The sequence below is a fragment of the Aricia agestis genome, chromosome 7, assembly GCF_905147365.1.
Source record: "Aricia agestis chromosome 7, ilAriAges1.1, whole genome shotgun sequence".
Classification (NCBI taxonomy): domain Eukaryota; kingdom Metazoa; phylum Arthropoda; class Insecta; order Lepidoptera; family Lycaenidae; genus Aricia; species Aricia agestis.
Genome location: NC_056412.1, coordinates 14,349,076 through 14,370,654, shown reverse-complemented (window position 1 = coordinate 14,370,654; position 21,579 = coordinate 14,349,076). Strand labels below are relative to the sequence as shown.

General features: G+C 35.4%; 1 protein-coding gene across 4 annotated transcripts; it reads right to left on the bottom strand.

The window, feature by feature from the left end:
• Nucleotides 1-864: 864 nt before the first annotated feature.
• Nucleotides 865-19,738, bottom strand: LOC121728915 (protein sprouty-like). Of its 4 annotated transcripts, none has more exons than XM_042117244.1 (2): nt 19,526-19,738; nt 865-1,921 (listed from the first exon to the last, which is right to left on the bottom strand). In XM_042117244.1, exon 2 carries the CDS (start codon nt 1,859-1,861, stop codon nt 1,238-1,240), a length of 624 nt encoding a protein of 207 aa, XP_041973178.1. In that variant the 5' UTR covers nt 1,862-1,921; nt 19,526-19,738; the 3' UTR covers nt 865-1,237. The 4 variants fall into 4 exon arrangements, with proteins under 4 accessions (XP_041973178.1, XP_041973177.1, XP_041973180.1 ...); XM_042117243.1 differs by having other exon boundaries at nt 865-1,918; nt 19,529-19,614; XM_042117246.1 differs by lacking the exon at nt 19,526-19,738 and adding an exon at nt 19,232-19,518.
• Nucleotides 19,739-21,579: the final 1,841 nt, after the last annotated feature.

Sequence of the window (21,579 nt, the reverse complement as noted above, 5' to 3'; positions counted from 1 at the left end):
TCGCTGAAATTTGGCATGGAGAGGTAAAAACGTAGCTAGGGTGATGAATTACTGAAGGTAGCCAGGGGTAGGAATTACTCGTTAATACGAAAGTTCTAGTTTTTTTTAATTGTATCGGCCGCACGGTAGCGCAGTGACAAGTTGAGGTAAAATTTACAAAAAAAGCTATAACAATATTTAATAATGTATTATAAGATTAATCATGATAATATCATTCTTCTAGATACTTATAACTCTTATATAGACCTTATTCCATTCGAATACGCCCACAAAACGACTTCCTCTTGTTAATTCATTCGAGACCGTTAAAATATTTTGGGCTCGTCGTCAAAAACATGGCGTCGGACAGAGGAAACCTCACTTCCTCTCGTTAACTATTTATACTCGCGACTCGCGCGCTTACACCGACTATTGCGTTTTTTAAGATTCTTTTATTGTGATGGTCGAAGTGACCTTATTTTACATACATTTTATTTCTAATCTTTATTTTGTTTCAGAACAATTATTATCCTTGGCAGTTGCTATGACTTGCTCCCCCAGCCACTAAGGTCCGTAAGTTTTGTCTTTTAATTTCAAACTCTATGTTTAAAAAAAAGCTCTAAAGATCTTTTTTTTCGTGACTTCTTAGGACTTGTGAGAATAATTATGATAGAGTCAATAAATTATAGGGTCACGGAATTCTCATATGTAGAGCCTTACGAGTTACGACTCTACGTCGGCGCACTCTTAAGAGAGTAATTTCTGTAAGAGCAAGGCAGCAAGGATACTTATATCATTTGCATCGCAATATCCTTGCTGCATTGCCTTGATCACGTTTGAGTAGTCTTCATTGGGGATAAAAGAAAAACCAGCATTGTAGTAAACATTCGTATTTATAATATAATGTTGTTGTCGTTTTATTTACAAATAAATACAAATTCAGTTAATAAATAAATGGTAAATTATCTACATCTTAATAAGTATGTTTTATATCTCATTTCTTAATCTTCTCCGGACTCGCGCGGAATCCAAAATACTAACGTTAGCGTTTTATGACACGTTTCGGTCTCAAGAAAATTTGAGACTTTCGGCGTTCGGGCGACACGTTCACGTACATTCACACTATACGACTATATTTACAACGAGACGATCACTCGGCGCGGGGCGGGGTCCGGGCCCCGCGCGCCACTCACGGCACTCACTCGACTCTCGAGCCTCTCCGCTCGCCAATAAATATTTGTACATCGCGGGCGCGGGACTAGATAATACTGGGCAGCGGCGGCCGGGCGCAGCGGCAGCCGGCGCGGCTGAGGCGCGCGTACGCGGCCGCGCCCGCCGCCGCGCACGCGCGCAGCGGCCAGTACAGCCACAGGCACGGCAGAGGCACCGCCAGCGCCGCCACGCACGCCAGCCGCGGCCCGCACGCGCACGGCGCCGCCGCCTCCTCCTCGCCGCTCCCGCAGTGGTAGAACAGCGCCTTGGCGCAGCACATGCACGACGCGTAGTCCACGCACGCCTCCGCGCTGCACAGACACGAGCCGCACAGCCAGCGCGACGGCAGCGGCCGCGGCCGCGCGCACTCGTCGCAGCGGCAGCGCCCGCAGCGCTCGCACACGATCGAGTCGGGCTGGGGCGCGCGCCGCTTGTCGCCGCCGGGCTGCGCCGTCACCGGCTTGAGCGGCAGCGCGGCGTGCCGGTGCGGCGGCTGCGGCGGCGGCGCGTGCGGCGCGTGGGGGGTCTCCACGTAGGCGTTCCGTTCGCGCTCGGCCTCCGGACGAGGCCGCAGCAGGGAGACGGCCGGCTGGCGCGCGCCCGCTCGGTGCACGCGCGCCGCCGGCTTGGGCGGCCGGGGCGGCGCCGCCGGCCCGCCATACTCGTCCATCGAGTCCGGCTAACGGCTCTCGGGGCCGTCGCCTTCCTGTTCCCTCATCGTCCCCACCTGGAATAGGAGAAACATGAATTAGGATTGATGCTACCAACGACAATCAGCAAGCACTAATAGAAGCAGCTGCAGGAGCCGATTCTAGTATTAACGACCATATTATTAGTTACTAAATTTCAGAGGTCCTTATCAGTATGGGACTGCCAGTCTGTAACTCAACTCTGTACAGTTGTTGAACAATAATAATATGCGAGGAGCCTGTGTTTGTGTGCCAGCTTGTGTGTGCGATATAATATCTATTCGATAAATCATAAAATATTAATTAATGTATTCCAGAAGATTAACGAAATCCACGTTTATTAGTAAACTGTCACCCGGAATCTAAATGCTATCTATCCTAATTCCTACGATTAAAATAGTGTACTTATACGTAAAGATCTACTTCGCATTCATTGCTATCCACGTTTCTCCAACCTAATTGACGAAGTAAAAAAATTATAGTTCTTTGTAACTTCAAATAAAAACTGAAAAGCCGCGGTATACTGCAAATACTTAAGTCTGTTTTTAAAATAAGGTTTTTTTTTATGAAATAAGGGGGAAAACGAGCAAACGGGTCACCTGATGGAAAGCAACTTCCGTCGCCCATGGACACTCGCAGCATCATAAGAGCTGTAGGTGCGTTGCCGGCCTTTTGAGAGGGAATAGGGTAATAGGGGAGGGTAGGGTTGGTAAGGGAAGGGAATAAGGGAGGGTAGGGAAGGAATTAGGGTAGGGGATTGGGCCTCCGGTAAACTCACTCACTCGGCGAAACACAGCGCAAGCACTGTTTCACGCCGGTTTTCTGTGAGAACGTGGTATTTATCCGGTCGAGCCGGCCCATTCGTGCGGAAGCATGGCTCTCCCACGTATAAAGATTCTCACTTGTTTTTCGCGATAAGCGAATTACAAGTGAGGTGATTCAAACAAACATGTAGAGCGAGGTGTAATTACCTCAATAAAACGAGCACTAATATAAACAGTAGATAACGTGAAGGTTTAAAAATAAAACGCTTTATAGACGACCTTAGGGCGTCTGGGACCGTATTACGTGGCACTATTTGTTGATAAATACCGATGTTTCATCCTAATGTCAGACGGGAACTATCATCATCATCACCGAATACCGTTCTAAAATTAGACCTCACGACACAATGTCTAGGTCACAAACGTGACCTCTAGATTACATTTTCATGTTAATTATCGAAATATTTCTAAATTTAGGTCAAGGCCAAATGGCGAAGTTGCGGATTTCTCTCAGTTTGTGCATTACTTTGAACTTGGCCTTAGCACTGTCATACCACCGGAACCAAAATTCTCTCATTTAAATTAACTTACATTTTATTTCGATTTATAAGAATATAATCGTTTTGACATAAACAGTTTTGGAGTTTTACTAATCCGAACGCTTTAGGCGTTTGTTTGGTATTGGGAATAAAATTTGATAGCTTTATTATATCAACACTGATTTAAAACCATATTCAGCTATTTTACAACATTGTATGTAAGATAACTAAAGTAAAAAAAAAAGGTAATTTTCAACAAAAATTACATGCTGAAAAGTCGTATGCAATTCTACGAATTAATAAAACACTTTTAGTATAAATCTGAAGAGTTTGTTTTTTTGAACACGCTATTCTCAGGAATTACTGGTTCGAACAGACAAAAGACTAATAGGAGCAATGAATCAGAGGAAAATGTGGAAAAAACCGGGGAAAATTATTTGAACACACTCTTATGAACTACTGGAGCGATTTTTATGTTATTTGGCAAAGATATAATAGAGTTGACCATGTAAAATACTTTTTGCAAAAAAATTGACGGTTTAGAGCCGCGCGGAACGTCTAGTAATTAAGATGGAGGGAACAGCAATAATAATTAATATTAGGGTCAAGAGATTGCTATCTATAGTCTCCCATACGAATTACTTTTTTAACACTTCAAAACCTTTTAGATTTCTCAGATCTTTGTGAGCTTTTACAACGTAATATGACGTATTTGGCAACAAAACGACGAAGCTTTATTTTTTTTATAAAACTTAGAGATTACCAGACTTATGAACTCTACCTAGAGTTTCAATAATAATTATAATTTAGTATATTTACCAAAAGCTCTTTTATGTTAATACAATTAATTAAATATAAGTTGCCACTTATTAAAACGTTGCAAAATAGAAATTTAATAAAAAATACTCGTGTGAGGATCGTTTTTGATGATTTCTTGTGGGCTTATTAGGTAGGTCTCAGAAATAGTCAGTCCACGTCTATTTTCATACCCGAATTACCGTTACATAATACCTAATGTACAGTCTTTTTTATAAAAGACTACATAACGTCCGCAAGTCCGTTGCGCCAAAATTCATTTATCGCACGGGAACTGTACATTTTTTTAGGATATAAAGTATCAAATCATCCTCATACTAAATTTCACAATTTGGGCGTGAAGAGGTAACACACAGACACACAGTATGGATTAGATTATGAAAGGAGTTGTCAAATATAATTACAAGTTACAACATCAGAAATTATAATTCCTCCCCCGGTCACAGAATATATATTAGTAGTACCAACCCGGTTGTAAGATCTTCCATAAGCATATTCCCTCACTGTTTATGGCAATACAACGTCTACCATCCGCTAGTAACTATTTAATAACATTTTTGATTGAGCAACTTATGTAAGTCGCTCTATCAACATAGTTAATTGTAGTAGTTAGTCGAGCGACTAACATTCATAATTTGTAGTAGGTAGTATTATCATAGAGGGGATATGTTTGTAAACCGAACATAATAAGTTACATACTTTGCAATCTAAAGAAAACGAAATAAATGACGATTTTTGCTTTAATTTCTAAATGACGTTTTTTATACAGTGTGTAACAAAAATAAGTGATAATACTTTAGGGTGTGTACGTGTTCCTTGTTGAAAGTTCACTGTGAAAGTAGCAGCTCTGAACGAGGAAAAAAATATTTCACTTTTGTATGGGCAAGGGCCCGAGCGTCACGAGTTTCCCCATACAAAAGTGAAAAAAAATTTTGGTCTTTCAGCGCTACTACTTTCACAGTGAACTCTCTACAAGGAACACGTACACATCCTAAAGTATTATCACTTATTTTTGTTACACCCTGTATACTTATGATTGATTTTTTTCCAAAATAATATCAAATTATCTAAAAAAAATAGCATAGCTATAATAGGTGTAGCCGAAATTAAAAATTATTGTAATGAACTAAGCACTTATTAAAAACGTAAAGTTTTATAGAGTTAAGGAAGAGCAATATTATGTTTTACTTCTACACTATTCATATTCAACTTAATTTTTTTTAACAAAATATTATATTTCATAACGTTGATCGAAGACCTAGTTACTGCTTTTGTTTTTGAAGTGAAAACTTTTTAGCTCCTAAAGGTGCCGGTTGGCAGCATACGACATGAAGCAACCGCAGAAATACCCTGCGGGCCTGCGCAGCTAGCGACACGAAGCTATCGACACTTAGTCATAGAAAATAGAAATACGAGTACATAGAAACCAGTAGTGTCGCGACGACACGTCGTCTGCTGCAACTTCATGTAGCCGGATTCCAACTTGTACCTTTATTTGTTGTGTACTCTTTCTATAGATAAATGTTATTTCAATTTTGTCACTTATGACCTAATAGATTTTTATATTTTAGGTACTTTATATTTGTATATTTTAGATTGTATGTTTTAGTGTTTAGATAATATTATGTTTGTAAATACTTGGAAAGTAATTTGTATTTTTTAACATGTTACATTTGGAGGTCAGATTGAAAATTCGTAAAACGGAGGGATAGTTGTCTACTCTCATAATAATTTATTAACATTATAGTGAGTTCATTATAAGTTTAAGAAGATTAATTTCCTAGATTCATATTTATTTTTCCGGGTTTCTATACTTTTTTAGCGATACAATATTATGAATAGGAAGGAAAAAAATACTGAAATGTACTATGTGTAAAGTAGTTTAATGTTATTTGGAAATCCATTGGATACTAATTGGTCGCTGTTGAGCATTAATAGTGTCCTAATCCACAACTTTTTTTGTTGTTACATTTTAAATGCAGTATTGTTCTAAAATCTAAATCTTCTAAAGGACATAACTACATTCATTCAACTCAATAGTCAGTACGTAATTTTTTTGTGGGTTAGTACAAGAATGCTTAACAGCGTCCATTGTTACATACACAAACATAAAATATGTAAAAGTGAGTTTGTGCAGTATATAAATAAGTCTATGGTTTGTGTATTGACACTTCACGCTCTATCCACTGATCAAATTTTAGTAAAATATGGTACGGTTTCGATTTCAGAGATAGGATAGCTATTTTAGACCCGGAAAAATTCACATTTTCCGCGTAATAAACGAATTTGCTATTTATAATACACTTAAAAAAACCGGCCAAGTGGGGGTTTCACAAAAGTGGTGATGTGATGATGAGATCCTGGAGGAATCGAGGGGACTCCTTGAAATTTGTATCGAAACATATAGTGATTTTAATTTTTTCTGAAGCATTCGAGGTAAATGCTACCAAAAAGTAAGATTTCGCACCAGGTTATATCCTGGATCCGAAGGTACCCAACAGAACTTTTGAATCCTTATAGATACAGGTTCGGGGATTTCGGCGTTGTTTAAACAACTGAAAGCATAAGCCAACACCTCAATTTATTTGATCATCATCATCAAAATCATAATTATGCCATGGATCATCAGATTATGACCCAATCATTGATGCTTTTCGTGATATTTTGCATCGAAGCAGATGTTTTTGATGATTATTTCGCTGTTTGTGGACCGATTTTCAAAATTCTTGTGTTGTTGTATAGGGTATAATCTGATTTTGTATAATAATTACGAAAGTGGTGAACTGATGATGGGATCTATGAGCAAACGAGGGAAATCCTTGAAATTTATCACAAGACTCATAGTGGTTAAAACTTAAAATGTTGTTTCTAGTAACTTAAACATATGTTACGAATAAGAGAAAGTTCATACGAAGGTGTCTCTTGGTCCAAAGGCACTGAACAGAACTCCTGAACCTTTAAAGATAAAAGTTTTTAAATTGCAGCATCGCTTAGATAACTGCAAGCATTTACCACAATTTCCCTTACAGTAACATAATGTGAATAGTTAACATTCGTAGTGGTTATTTACGCATAAAGCCTTATCTTGTAGATAACTAAAAAGAGTGAAATTATTATTTTTAAGAAAAAATTAAAACCGACTTCCAAGGTAAAAACAATAATAATATGAACTAAAAAGTATTAAATAACTCTTACTCTATAATAGTGCCTTTTTCAGAATTCGTCTAAATCTCAACTATTTCTGTACATACTACATTCTTCATTAATTTGCAGTTGGTACCAGTCAATGTCAGAATATCTGAAGCTTTTGCTTCAGATATTCTGACATTGACTGAACTCACGATAAAATTAGCTGGTACTGACTTCAAATTTAATTAAGACTGTAGTATACGTACAGAAATAGTTGAGATTTAGACGAATTCTGAAAAAGGCACTATTATAGAGTAAGAGTTATTTAATACTTTTTAGTTCATATTATTATTGTTTTTACCTTGGAAGTCGGTTTTAATTTTTTGTTAAAAATAATAATTTAAATTCTATTCGTTTTAATTTCTAGAAGCAACCGTGTAGCTGGTAGAAGGGAGGGACACTGGACTCTAACGATTTTTTCCACTTTAAATCTGTATATTTCACAAATGGATCTCTAAATCGGAAAATGATTTATGAATAGGTACTCATAATATTTTCCAACGACAAACCACACGGTGGGGTGGCCGCGAGAAATAAAAATCATCCCCGCTTTATGTGTAGGGGAGGTACCATAATTTTTTTTTTCAAAGATTTAATATGTAACCATTTTGTTGGCATCATTAATATGTACATTCATGCTGAATTACGGCTTTGTGGGTGCTATAGTCTCTGAGAAAAACCGCGGACAGACAAACAGATAGACAGACGGACAGACGGACGGACAGACCGAAACTATAAGAGTTCCTTGTTGACTACGGAACCCTAAAAACGCAACTCTCCTTTTAATGCAATGGGGTAAGCAGGCATAGGTCAATGCCATCAGAGTTGTACCAGTTAGTAATGTTATAAAAATCTAAGTTGCTATTTATAATACACTTCAAAAACGCAACTCTCCTAATGATTGCATTAGGAGAGTTGCGTTTTTGTAGCATCAAAGTAAAATTAGGTCAATGCCATCAGATTTGTACCAGTTAGTAATGTTATAAAAAGTATATTTTAAGATTGAGGAAATATTTTAATAGTTTTAAAGTATAATTAGATTAAATTTTGTAAAATAGTTTTTTAAACTTGAAAATGCTTAAAAAAAACAAAACAATAGACCAAGAACTTATGTTGCCATTTCAAAATAATAACAATAATAATTTAATGTATAGCATATAGCAGATTTTGTCCAGAAAAATGTAGAGTCTATGTTAATTCTGATTTAAATTCGATTGTCATTCATAATTATATTATAATATTACTAGCTGTCCCGGCAAACGTTGCTTTGCCATATGAAGTATTTCGCCCTTATTATTTTATTGAAGTGACTAAATAAGCATGTTACCATGGCAACGTCCATCGCTATCCCGTCGCACAAACAATGGTCGCCGTCAGTCTCGAGTTGTAATAATTTTCTATTATTTATTCAACAAATGCACTTATCAATATAAAAAGTACCCAGTAGCCGATTCTCAGACCCACTGAATATGCATATAAAATTTGGTTAAAATCAGTAAAGCCGTTTCGGAGGAGTACGCGGCCTAACATTGTGACACGAGAATTTTATATATGTCGGGCATGTGATCAATTAAATGAGTTTGTTCATAAAAATCCCTCATTTGACATCTACTCCGCAAAACCTCGCAATCTCAGACAGCTTATTACAATATCTTTTTTTGATATTTAATAATAAAATCTTACATTTCATTGTTATATTTTTTAGGCTTGCATGGTGAAAGTCGCAACTTAATAAACTTAAGTGTTGTCTTAAATTACCTAGTATATTACAGTCCCTTAATTTAGCATTAACACTAGTTATTTCTAATTAGCATATAAGTTTTGTAAAGCTAGCTATCAATGGTACATAATTATATTTGTCTTAGTAACTATATTTCTTAAGGTTTATGATATTATTAATATTATTTATTATTAATCAGCTTCATAAGTACTTTAGTGTTGTATTGGCGGAAACTTATTAATGGCTTACAGTAATTAGAATAGTATTTTTTTCCTGTTAAATAGCTGTAAGTTTTCTCAATAAATAAATAAATATATAAGACAGTTGTGTTACATAACATATTGTATAATAATCAAATCATATTTATCAACATTTTATCACTCCATTTCATATCTATTGCCTTGTATAATATATTGAGAAAGTATCTTATAACTTATCTAATAAATAAACAAGATAACAATCTAAAGAATGTTGTTTTTGAACCCTAAAGAGTTCCGTAGCTAACAAGGATCCCTTATAGTTTCGGTCTCTCCATCCGTCTGTCTATCTGTCTGTCCGTGGTTTTGCTCACAGACTATAGGAGCTACACAGCTGTAATTCGGCATGAATGCACAAACTCTGCAAAATATGAAGTTTTAAAGTGAAAAAAATCGTTACAGTCCAGTCTAGCAGCTAAACGGTTGCTTCTGGAAATGTAAAAAAATTCACGGGAATAGGAAATATGCTGAATTTAAAAGAAAAACTATCACGGCTCAGAAGTCTTCATAAGTTTTTGAGTAATAGTCGATCAACTAAAAAAAATGTATTCGGCAAAGTATAAAGGAACTTTTCGTTCAAATCCCTTTGAACGTAACTGAAATGATGATGTTAGTAGTGTAAAACACGTTATTAATGTACATTCATTCACCATACAAAAATATTATCAAAAAGTAGCGGTACTACGGAACCCTATATTGCGCATGGCCCGACACGCACTTGGCCGGTTTTTTACTTTTCATTTAACGTTTCATTAATTCGGCGTGTTTAAACACACCGAATTAATCTAGATGTAGTTTAAACTTTAGAACCAGACTTTTAAGTAAGGTATTATATTTAATTATTCTGAATATTATAACAAGACCTATTATGTTGTAACATTTTTTTGTTTGTAATACCTACGGTTTAGTATTAGTGTTAGTATGTCTGGTCCAACATGAAATCATTTTTAGGGTTCCGTACCTCAAAAGGAAAAAAACGGAACCCTTATAGGATCACTTTGTTGTCCGTCTGTCCGTCTGTCAAGACCCTTTTTCTCAGGAACGCGTGGAGGTATGAAGCTGAAATTTATATCAATTACTCAGGTCTACTGTCCCTTGAAGCTGTGAAAAAATCAAACTTCTAAGCCAACGCAATCAAAAGATACATCCGTTTATGCCGCAAATTTTCGACACTTGCAAGGGAATCAAAACCTACAGGGTGCTTCCCGTGAACTCAGAATCTTGAAATTTGGTACGAAGCAACGTCTTATAGCATAGATAAAGGAAAAATTACGAAAACCATAAATTTTTAGTTACATCACATAATATATATTTTTTTAATAATTTTAAACTTACTACCCATTTCCTCATAAACGCGTAGAGGTATTAAATTGAAATTCATACCAAATACTCAGGTCTATAATACCTTTAAGCTGTAACAAAATCAAACTTCTATGTCAACGCAATCAAAAGAAACAGCAATTTAAGCTGCATATTTTGAAACTCGCAAGTACTCGCAAGGGAATCAAAACCTAAAGGGTACTTCCAGTCGACCTAGAATCTTGAAATTTGGCATGAAGCAACGTTTTATAGCACACATAAAGGAAAAATTCCGAAAACCTTAAATTTTTAGTTACATTACAAAATATATATTTTTTAATAAATATAAACTTATTACTTTTTTCCTCATGAACGCGTAGAGCTATCAAGTTGAAATTCATATCAAATACTTAGATCTTTGTACGGAACCCTCGGTGCGCGAGTCCGACTCGCACTTGGCCGGTTTTTTTCTAATTTTTTCATTCGTTGTAACTTGTAGCCTATATTTTGATAGTCATGGATAACGTGTTTCTGTTGGTGATAGAATATTTAAAATCGGTTCAGTAGATCCAGTTCCTACATCTACAACGCTACAAGCTTTATAATAATTAATAGTAATAAAACTGCCTTATATATATTAGTAATTACTTAATTAGTATAGATTATATTATAATCATAGAAGAATACAGCTTAGATTCTTGGGCCATACAAATTACAATATGTATCATATTAGCAATTAGTAATTACTATAGATTAATATTATACAAAGAAGAATACAGAAGAATATACTCTTGGGCCATACATATTACAATATGTATCATATTAGCAATTAGTAATTACTATAGATTAATATTATACAAAGAAGAATACAGAAGAATATGCTCTTGGGCCATACATATTACAATATGTATCATATTAGTAATTAGTAATTACTATAGATTAATATTATACAAAAAAGAATACAGAAGAATATACTCTTGGGCCATACATATTACGGATCATTTTTTTAAAAGAGAAATCTTTAACTGCACATTTGTCCCTTTTTTTTAAGGAAATATCTCAGATTTCAAAAAGTACTTACCTAATAAAATTCTTAATTCTGAGAGGTTTTCCTAAGGACTAACGATAATGTCATTTTATTTATTAATGCGGTACTACGTAAATAATAATATGCTCTCTTAAATAGACTTCCAAAATATTTCGAGAGCCTTTTCTTTACCTAAGACTTAAATTAAAAATCTCTTTGCTTTTTTTATTAGTTTGATTTGTAATTAAAAGCTATATAATCACAAACTTTAATAATTATGACTGAGATTATTTAGAGCAAAGCTTTCAAAAACTGATTGTCTTCAAAACATAAAAAATACAAAAAATTTAAAGTGTATAATAAAATTGTGTTCGTAGTCTTTAACAACATTTGAAGAAGTAATATGCATAATAATAATTATGGTTTGTAATATTATGTTGTAAGTTGTTTGAATTCAAAAAAACAAAGACGGTTGAAAAATACTATCTAATATACTTACTATTGTTATGCTAGTCAATGAATTCAGTAAGTAATTGTTTTTTAAGTCACTTTTAACGACTCTGTTCTCGTTCTAACGTATTTTAAATTTTATTTTAGATCGTAATAATATTATGATAATGCAAAAAAAATGTTAAGAGTTAAAAACGGTTTATTGTATGATAGGGTTGTATGCTAGTCAAAAGAACTTCTTTTTAAAATCAGAATAATAATGCTTTTTTTAATAATTGAAAGCATACAATTTTGTGGTAGGTCGGGTGATTTTTACTGTATGTATCGGTTTTACTGAAATCAATCGATAAATCTACACTAAATTAGGGAATATTACTTAAATGTTGTTATATTGTGTTGATAATATTTAAACTATGAAGTGATAACTGATAACAGCTGAAATGCTGTTATCAAGTAAACTACGTTTAGGTAGTGACAATTGATTGAGTTTCGCATGAATGGTAGATATTAATAATTAAAATAACATAAATCGATAAAAATGAATTTTAAAGTTAGTCTCGCTAAAACTCGAAAACGGCTGAACTGGTTGGGCTAATTTTAGTCTTAAAATATTCGTAGAAGTCCAGGGAAGGTTTTAAAGTGACACGAAGTTCACCGGGACAGCTAGTAAATCGATAAAAATGAATTTTAAATTTGTTAGTCTCGCTAAAACTCGAGAACGGCTGAACCGATTTGGCTGATTTTAGTCTGGAAATATTCGTGGAAGTCTAGGGAAGGTTTATAATATTAGGAGGGAACTGAGAAGTGATGCTAAGTTCGAAGAGCACAATTTAATATACATGATTAATCTGTATATATAAAACTCAAAGGTGACTGACATGGTGATCTATCAACGCACAGCCCAAAACACTGGACGGATCGGGCTGAAATTTGGCATGCAGGTAGATTTTATGACGTAGGCATCCGCTAAGAAAGGATTTTGATCAATTCCAACCCCAAGGGGTTAAAATAGGGGATGAAAGTTTGTATATAATAATACTTCTTAACGCGAGTGAAGCCGCGGGCAAAAGCTCGTAATTAATAAAATAATAAAAAAAATATATTAAAGTAAGTGACTAACATTGTATTTGGATATTTAAAATAAAAAATTTTGGACAGACGGGAGCGTAGCCAATCAAGTTCGAGAAATGAAAACATTGATGATATCGCAATGTTTTTCCATATCATAAAACAATGTACTTAGATAAAATACTTAATAGTAAATTACGATAGAAGATATTGTATGATGTATCGTATTCAAAATACTAGATACAGTTTAGGGTTCATGACCTTATTATTATGAATAACGCAACTTAAAAAAACTACTTTTTTTTCATTCAATATTTAAATACGAGTAAAATGTTGGCATAAATAATGAGAAAATGTACGACAAAATATTTATGTTTTAAATATTTATAGGCTGTTATCGTAGAAGTGATTTAAATAACGTACTTATATGGAATCGACGCATGTTTCAAACCGGAACAATTAATTCTAAATGTTTGCTTATTTTGGGATACCTACGCCGTATTAAAAAATATAATGGCTATTAAAAGTATATTAGTTTATTTATTGCACTTGTCTACACGATTTTTGAGCCTGAATTCTGTGTCAATGAAAAAATCACTGATTCTATAATAAATTATAGGATTTTAACTCCAATAACTAGTTTGCCTTTATAGAAACTAAGACCTTTAGAACTTTCAAATTTTGAAGAAAACCTGAATTTTCTTCTTTCTGGTACGTATGAAAGTAAGTAATAAAATATATTTTTTTATTAATATCATGCTTACATTATAAAAATAAAATGGTAAAAATATATAATTTAAGTAGATTTAAAAATTAATATATTTTTTGTATCTAGGTGAGCATGTCCCTAAATTACAGCTTGCTGTGTGCTCCGGTATAGATAATATGTGGCGCTCCTATTTATTTTCAGCGTTATTTCAGCGACACTTCCCCTTCCAAATTTAATATCCCCCAAACCCCTTCATCTTGGTTTACGGTGAGAGTTAGTCTGAGCTAAGAAAATCTTGCAAAAATCTTATATTTTGATTCATCTTCGCCTAGACTATAAAAATAATTATCATATTAATTTTTATTTATATTATGTAGATGTGTTATCATCAGTCAGTCAAGGTGTGACGGGCTCGAGCCCTCACAAAGCTCAACTTAAAAATTCCCCGCCAAACGACTTTAAAAAGTAATGAAATAATTTTTACTGACTTTATGTTTAAATAATTCCTAAGTGTCTTCGATCACTAATATACAGTGTAGTGTAATATTTTAATTTATATTTGTCGTCACGGTGCGTGTGTCGGGGGACCGCCAAGTAAACTACGACAACAGCGACTTTTGCATTTTGTATCGCCATAATAGTCGCTGATTGTCTCGATTCGGTTCGCTAACCTTAAACTATAATGTTATGTTAATGACGTCAAATGTTATAATGTTAATTTTTTTAAATAAAAATCTAAGTATCGAAATAAAAATGTTATAATGTCAGTGAAATCAAACATCTACAATATATTAGCGGTACCTCGGGCCCTGACACACCTTGACTACTATTATGGACTAAAATATAACTTTACACTTAGGAATTATTTAAACTTAAGTCAGTAAATTTTATTTCATTACTTTTTAAAGTCGTTTGGCGGGGTTTTTATTTTAATTTCTTAATTTAATTTAATTTTATGTTTTTAAAGCTTGCGTTGGTTATAGTGCAGAATAATTCCTATCAACAGGATAATAATATCCCAATGAATACCATCTATAAATGACCTCTTGGATGAGGCCGTCAATATGAGCCCAAACATCCACTTTGGGTTCATACGGAGCTCGGCTCCTATAGAATCCAGGTGATGCTGCAGCAGCAGCATGGTAATATTAACTGTTCATCTACGTCTTACTGGTTGTCGCAATTAAAATGAGCCCAAACACGAAACCTCTGCTCTAAGTTGGTGAGGAGTTGGGTATCCTATTGATTACCAGGTGATGCTGCAGCACCAGGTCAACTTTCCATTAATGTGTCATGAACCAGAATGCAAAATATAAAACCCATCAAACGACTGCAAGTTGCTAATCGGCCTATTACGAACCAGATAAACCATGATTTTCCAGCAATGAGCAGGCTGATGATGATGAACTATGGCTAAGAACACTCTCGATCATGTCAGCTTTCAAACAAAAAACACTAAATTAAAATCGGTCCACCCGTTTGGATGCTACGATGCCAAAGACCCACACACAGTCACGTCAAACTTATAACACATCTTTTTGGTCTGGGGTTAAAAATTGGCACTAAGAATGTCTAAATTTAGTCACAGGCATATATAATTTAAATATTTTATGTAACCAACAGTATTATAAATAAAAATAAATGATACACATTTTTATTACAATTTGGTAGGTATCAAGATTTTGACTTTTCGAGCAAGTCGTTAAATTAATCCATACTAATATTATAAATGCGAAAGTGTGTCTGTCTGTCTGTCCGTCTGTCTGTCTGTCTGTCTGTCTGTCTGTCTGTCTGTTACCTCTTCACGCCCAAACCGCTGAACCAATTTGGCTGAAATTTAGCATGGACATTGAGTCCCGGGAAAGGACATGATACTTTTTGTCCCAGAAAAATGTACGGTTCCCGCGCGATAAACGAGTTTTGGCGCAACGGAGTTGCGGGCGTCATCTAGTTATTATTAAAAGAAAGTAGATAGGTCCGTTGGACGAGGACAACAGGAATCGTTTTTTTAGAAAATTTAAGAAAAATATGAAGTCATGGAATTTACGAGGTTGTTACATAAGTATAATTTTTATTACAAATATATTATAGTAACACAATTTGCAACCAATGCTTTAAATTGCAGCGTTAGTATATTTAGGTACACTAAATAGTGATTTTAATATTTCAATGTAGAGAAAAACTAAAAAAGTAAAGTAACTTTTTTAATTGTATGTAGTTAAAAATCTAAAAAAAACTGAATTGATGTTTTGTAGAGTATAAAAACATTTTTGCTAATTATCTCTAGTAGCTGTAGTTGATGTATGTTTCATGTACTTATAATATGTCAGTACGACAACCATTCATTCATAAATGAATGAATGATTTATTATCTATACTTCAATGACATCACTCATCCTGGTGTTTGCTTATCTTAATTAAAATAGGTATTAACTCTTAATTGATTAATTAAGGTTACCAACCACAATAAAACATTATTATATTCATAGCATGGGCTAGGCATCTACGAAACCTAAAATGATATTGTAGTAAATTTTGAAAAAATCATCTACATAAAAACACTATAACATGATAAGTGGAACAATTTCCTTACGTAATTATTCCACCAAAATCTTATATAGTATCTACGTTACGTACATAAATATACTGTTTAAAAGGTTTAAAAAACAATAATTTAACTTAAAAAAGCTGGAATAATAGTGGTTTATAGTTTGCAATTTGTTTTTACCGAAACACTTAAACGAAATCAGGAGCAATGATAGTTTCGGTTTCAAATGTATATTATGATGTGTTATAATACGTTTATTACTAATAAACTACGTATGTATGTACGTAACTAATATACTACGTCAAAGTAGGTAAGTTTCCTAATATTCAATAAGTTGTTAGATATTTTAAAAAATACCATATAATTATACCGTAAATATAGTTGCGAAAAAGTCCAGAAAAACCTAGCAATGTTTAGAATCGAATAAAGAAACAAATGCGACCATTATATTATCCATTATTATCACTATGTACAGTATGCATTATTTATGCAGCAACTACTAGAAAAATCTTTTGACATATTATATTTCTGCTATTAAATATTATAAAAGGAAATTTGTTTCAATGATACGATTAGACTCCAAAACAGTGTACCGACTATGATGAATTTTGTCAGTTTGAGGGGGTTTTCTATTTCAGCATCACTTTTGCTGTTAAAATATGTATATAATGTACAAGAAAGCATGTTGAATGTTGATGTATACGCGTATAAAAGTATACGCGATATACATCGATCTTTAGGTACTTAATATATATTTTGTACTATAATTATTGTGGATGTGATTGTATTTTTTTTTAATTTAAAATCTTCACGTTTATGTGGCTAACGGGAAACTTTTGAATAAAATAATTGTTTAAATTAAATAACTTTATTCATTCATGTTTATACTCATTGAAGAGATAATGATGAGACTAAGTTGTTATTCATTATCTGTGTATTATTAACATTAGAATACTTTATCTGTGTCATAATTGATACTAAAATAAATTAAACAAGAATAAATTTAATGTTATTTATGTTATATGATATATTTTGTGCTCTGCTAAATATGAATTATTCCAAAGTGATAATATTTGAAATTTCCTGTTTTGTATTTGATGAATTGATTATTATTATTTCTGCTATTGAAGTATGTATGTTTAATCTTATATCTTTAAACGAGCAATTCTTGTATATATATATAATTGGAATCTCGGAATCGGCTCCAACGATTTTCATGAAATTTAGTATATAGGAGGTCTCGGGGGCGATAAATCGATCTAGCTAGGAATCATTTTCAGAAAATGTCTTTTTATTCGTGTTTTATCGATAATCGATAAACTGAAAAATATGACTCTTCCTGACATCTATTCGCGAATAATAATACTATTTTGTAAGCAACTAATTGTTTCAACGACCAGCAGATGGCGTTATTAAGTAACACGAAGTCAATGAGTGTTTGCTATACCGAGCAAAGCTCGGTCATCCAGGTACTAATAATTTATAGAAGGTACCTCAAAGTTACAAGATGAATGAATTTAACGTAATGAACGTGTCAAATTATTGAATAATTAAAAAAATATCTTTTTCTTAGGAGATTTTAAATAGCCATTAAAATAGTGTCAAAGCGATGTAAAAATCTGAATTCTTTAAACCCGTTTCTTCATAAGCATTTTAGAATATTAATTTTTATGTCGACCGCAATTATTTAATTATTTCTAGGAAATTTTTAATTTGGTTAGAGGTCAACATCACGTTTTCTAATTTATTCAGATTAAAAGCATGATTTAGGATAAAAATATTTAAAAATCGACCCTTTCGCTTTACTGTTTAGGGATTGCATTTTCTCTTTTATTAGATACACAATTACCTGATTTTGTTTTGAAAAACTTATAAGAACCAAATAGCTCTACCCTGGCGGAAGTTTGCTCGAGGATAATTTCAAATTGTTATTTAGTTAAACCTGATTCGCTTTATTGTCCTTATTAGTTTGTTCCTTAGATTCCTAAATAATGCCACCGCCCCCATAAAATATTCAAGTTAATTGCATAATTATCTAATTCTAAACATAAAAAAATTAATTTAAATGCCAATTAAGTAATACATTGCAATTAGGATAAATATTATCGTTTTAAATGCCACCAAAATAATATTATGTTCCTTGTTATTTGTATAATGTATTGTAAAATTTCATAGCATTTATGTAGGTATGTTTTTCTATGTAAAATACCGCCAAAACATAAGGTAAATTATGTTTAAAATCAGTTTATTATCACCTACTACGCATTCATTCTACTGTTTTCATTAATCACTTGCGAATAATTCAGAATGAGTCGTCCGTCCTTTTCTACTTGTCTATGTTTGAATACAGGGTGACTTTAACATTCCGTAGAACATGAACATTTAAAATATTTCACTAAATGAAATGTCCGTTTATTGATAACAAAAATTATTGTATTGTTGACAATCTTTCTTATCGCTATTTACAGTTATTTTAAAAATATCTGCGAATTTATCAGTCTCTACTTCGCTAGTGGTAATGGAGGAGCTCAATTAGCATATAATAATATAAATTGCGGGATAGAGTCATTTTGATCATTTTAATAGGTATTACGAAATTACGGTATTTTATTTATCGTGAATAGATTAGGAGGATATCGGTTTATTCAATTCGCAAATCGCGTTTAGAACGACGTCGCGAATAACATTTTGATCGTGGGCTGAGAAGTTTCTGGTATGGGGCCGGACGGCGCGGGCGCGCTGGCAGCGCGGCGCTGTCGCACACGTGTGCGGTGTGACCGACGACCGGCCGCGAGCGCCGCGCTCCGCGACGAGAGCGTCTCGTCTCGTCATTCATGTTTACTCGGTTTTGTCGTTTCGACCTAGCCCGCCTGCCTACGTCGATCACGCGGGCCGTGATACCTAGCCGGTCCTAGCCACCGCGACTCGGCGCGTCCCGGATGCGGAGCGACGTGGTGTCAGTACTTACGAGGCGGTCGATCCCCGGTCCCACACACATCACACAAGGGCACTCGGGCCTCGACGGGCCCCACACACAACACTGAGCTCCTCGCTCGTGCCGCACCGAAACCGCGCAGGCCGGCTCACTGTCACACTAAATCACGCCGGATTCACCGAATTTCGGGCGCGCGAATCCACGGGAGGAGTCGAGACCGGCGCGGTCCGGAGCGGCACCTGGCGCGGGCGGGGGGCGGCCCACGCACCGGCCTCGATTCTCGTCCGCCCGCCGCGCGGTTATCACTGCAATATGGCCGCTACTCACTTCCTCGGTGAAGTTCTTCGTTGATTTCTAATTCTGATCTCGACGACGGCGATTTCCGCAACCGTTCCGAACACGTGTGGTTTCACTGCACTTATTCTTATACACATTTTAATGGAAAACCGGGAGCGTCAGGCGTACGCTCCGACGAAACGACCGTTCCGTTCGTTGGCACATTCCGCACTGGCGTCGGCGGCGGGCGCGGGCCGGCGGAGGGCCGCCCCCGCCGCCGCGGCTCCCCCCGCGCGCGCCTTGCCTTTTTATGAATGGAAGGCGGCCATACTGAATGAATCGCGTACACGAAGCGGTCGGCCGCTATTTTCGCAGGCGAACGGGGCCAGCGGGGGGGGGGGCGGGGGCCGGAAGCGGGCTGCGAGCGCTCGCGGTGCCAAATTTTGCGGCGCGGGAGACGGCAGCGGATGTACTCGTTTATCGAGCTTCCGGCGAGATCCCCGCGCGGCCGCATCCGGGAATTAGGTTTCCGGTCGGCGAGAGTGGAGGTACCTCCCGTCGCCCACTTTCGTCCTGTCGGGACGTCGCCGCCCCCGGCTCCGGGTGATTTCGAAACCGTCAACGGTCCCGCATTCCGTGGTCGGCTTTCGTATATTTCGTCACGCGCGGCGAATAGGAGTACATGAGTGATGTGTGATTCCGCAAGGTTGCGGCGACAACGAGGCGCGTTGTGTACGCGACGTCTCTGTGTCAAGGACAAGCGATAACGCCGACGTACGGGGCGGTAGACGTCGCCGTGATACTGTGTGCCCAACTGCTGAGCCGGTTTATTGTACATCTAGCATTTTAAATAGCCACATTTCGATCGAAAATCGAGTCTCGGCCCTCGGGTGATAATTTCGAATTTAAATCCATCGTTTCAAACGAATTTTATACGGATGAGGTATTCGACTCTACGTAGTGAATGGTCGAACACGGAACAAAAAATATTACCTGAACTTTCAACAAAAAAAAACACCATGTGCATCGGTATTGTCTATGGACGATTTCAATGAAATGATGTCATCACCAGTGAGAAAAATAATTCAATTAAAAACTTGGTGCATTCATTAATACTAGAGATCGCCCAATGGTCGAAATTCGACCTTAGTTTCAACGACATTAGGACTACTACGTATATTTTGTAAAAAATATTGACTTTATCATTTTTTTTCAACTCTTGTCTCTGTGACTTAGCTGATCTCAGGCTGGCCGTGTAAGCATTGTCTAATAGTATCTTAGAATCAATAAAAAAAACTATCCATATTCTATTTGTCAACTTGTTGTCAACAGATTTCAACCATAAATAAAAGAGTATAATTCGTACGTATAGGCTTGTCACTCAAAAATCTGTCATTTCTCATCTGTGTGTGTTGTAGTGTGTGCATTGTTTTATTTGTTAAAAAAATGTTTGATAAAAGCATAATTTCAAAATAATATTAGTTCGATGCACTTCTTCACCATATAAACTATAACTGTGCAAAATTTCATGCACCTACGTTTCCCCATTTTTCGTAAAAAGGGTTACAAAGTTTTTCGTTCACGTATTAATTCATTATAATATTTCTAAAGAAATTATAACTTTATGACTTAAAAGAAGAACAATTATGTGTGCACGGACGTAAAAAAAATACGGACGGATCGCCATTAAGAAATGAGTGAAGCACCCTTAATAAGCCCAGGCGATCATATGTACACATCTTGCACAAACACTCGCACTGTAATAAGCCGATCGTACCGCCATTACGCAATTAGACTGCATCGCGGTGACACATCTTTGTCATTCATAAATAAAAATAAATATGCCATCTTGTGTTGTAAAATGGTGCAAGAACAATACAACCTTACACAAAAAACATCAAGGAATAATATTTCATAGGTAAGATAACATATTTTTAAAGTATTTTAATAAAATAATGTAAATATTAATTCAACTTCAACAGGTCAGTAATGTCCATAACAAAGTGGGGAAATTTTCCCCAAACCGGGGAAAATTTTAAATTATTTTTAAATAATCAAATAATTAATTTTATTGTCTTTTATTAGTGTCATGTAAGTATTTA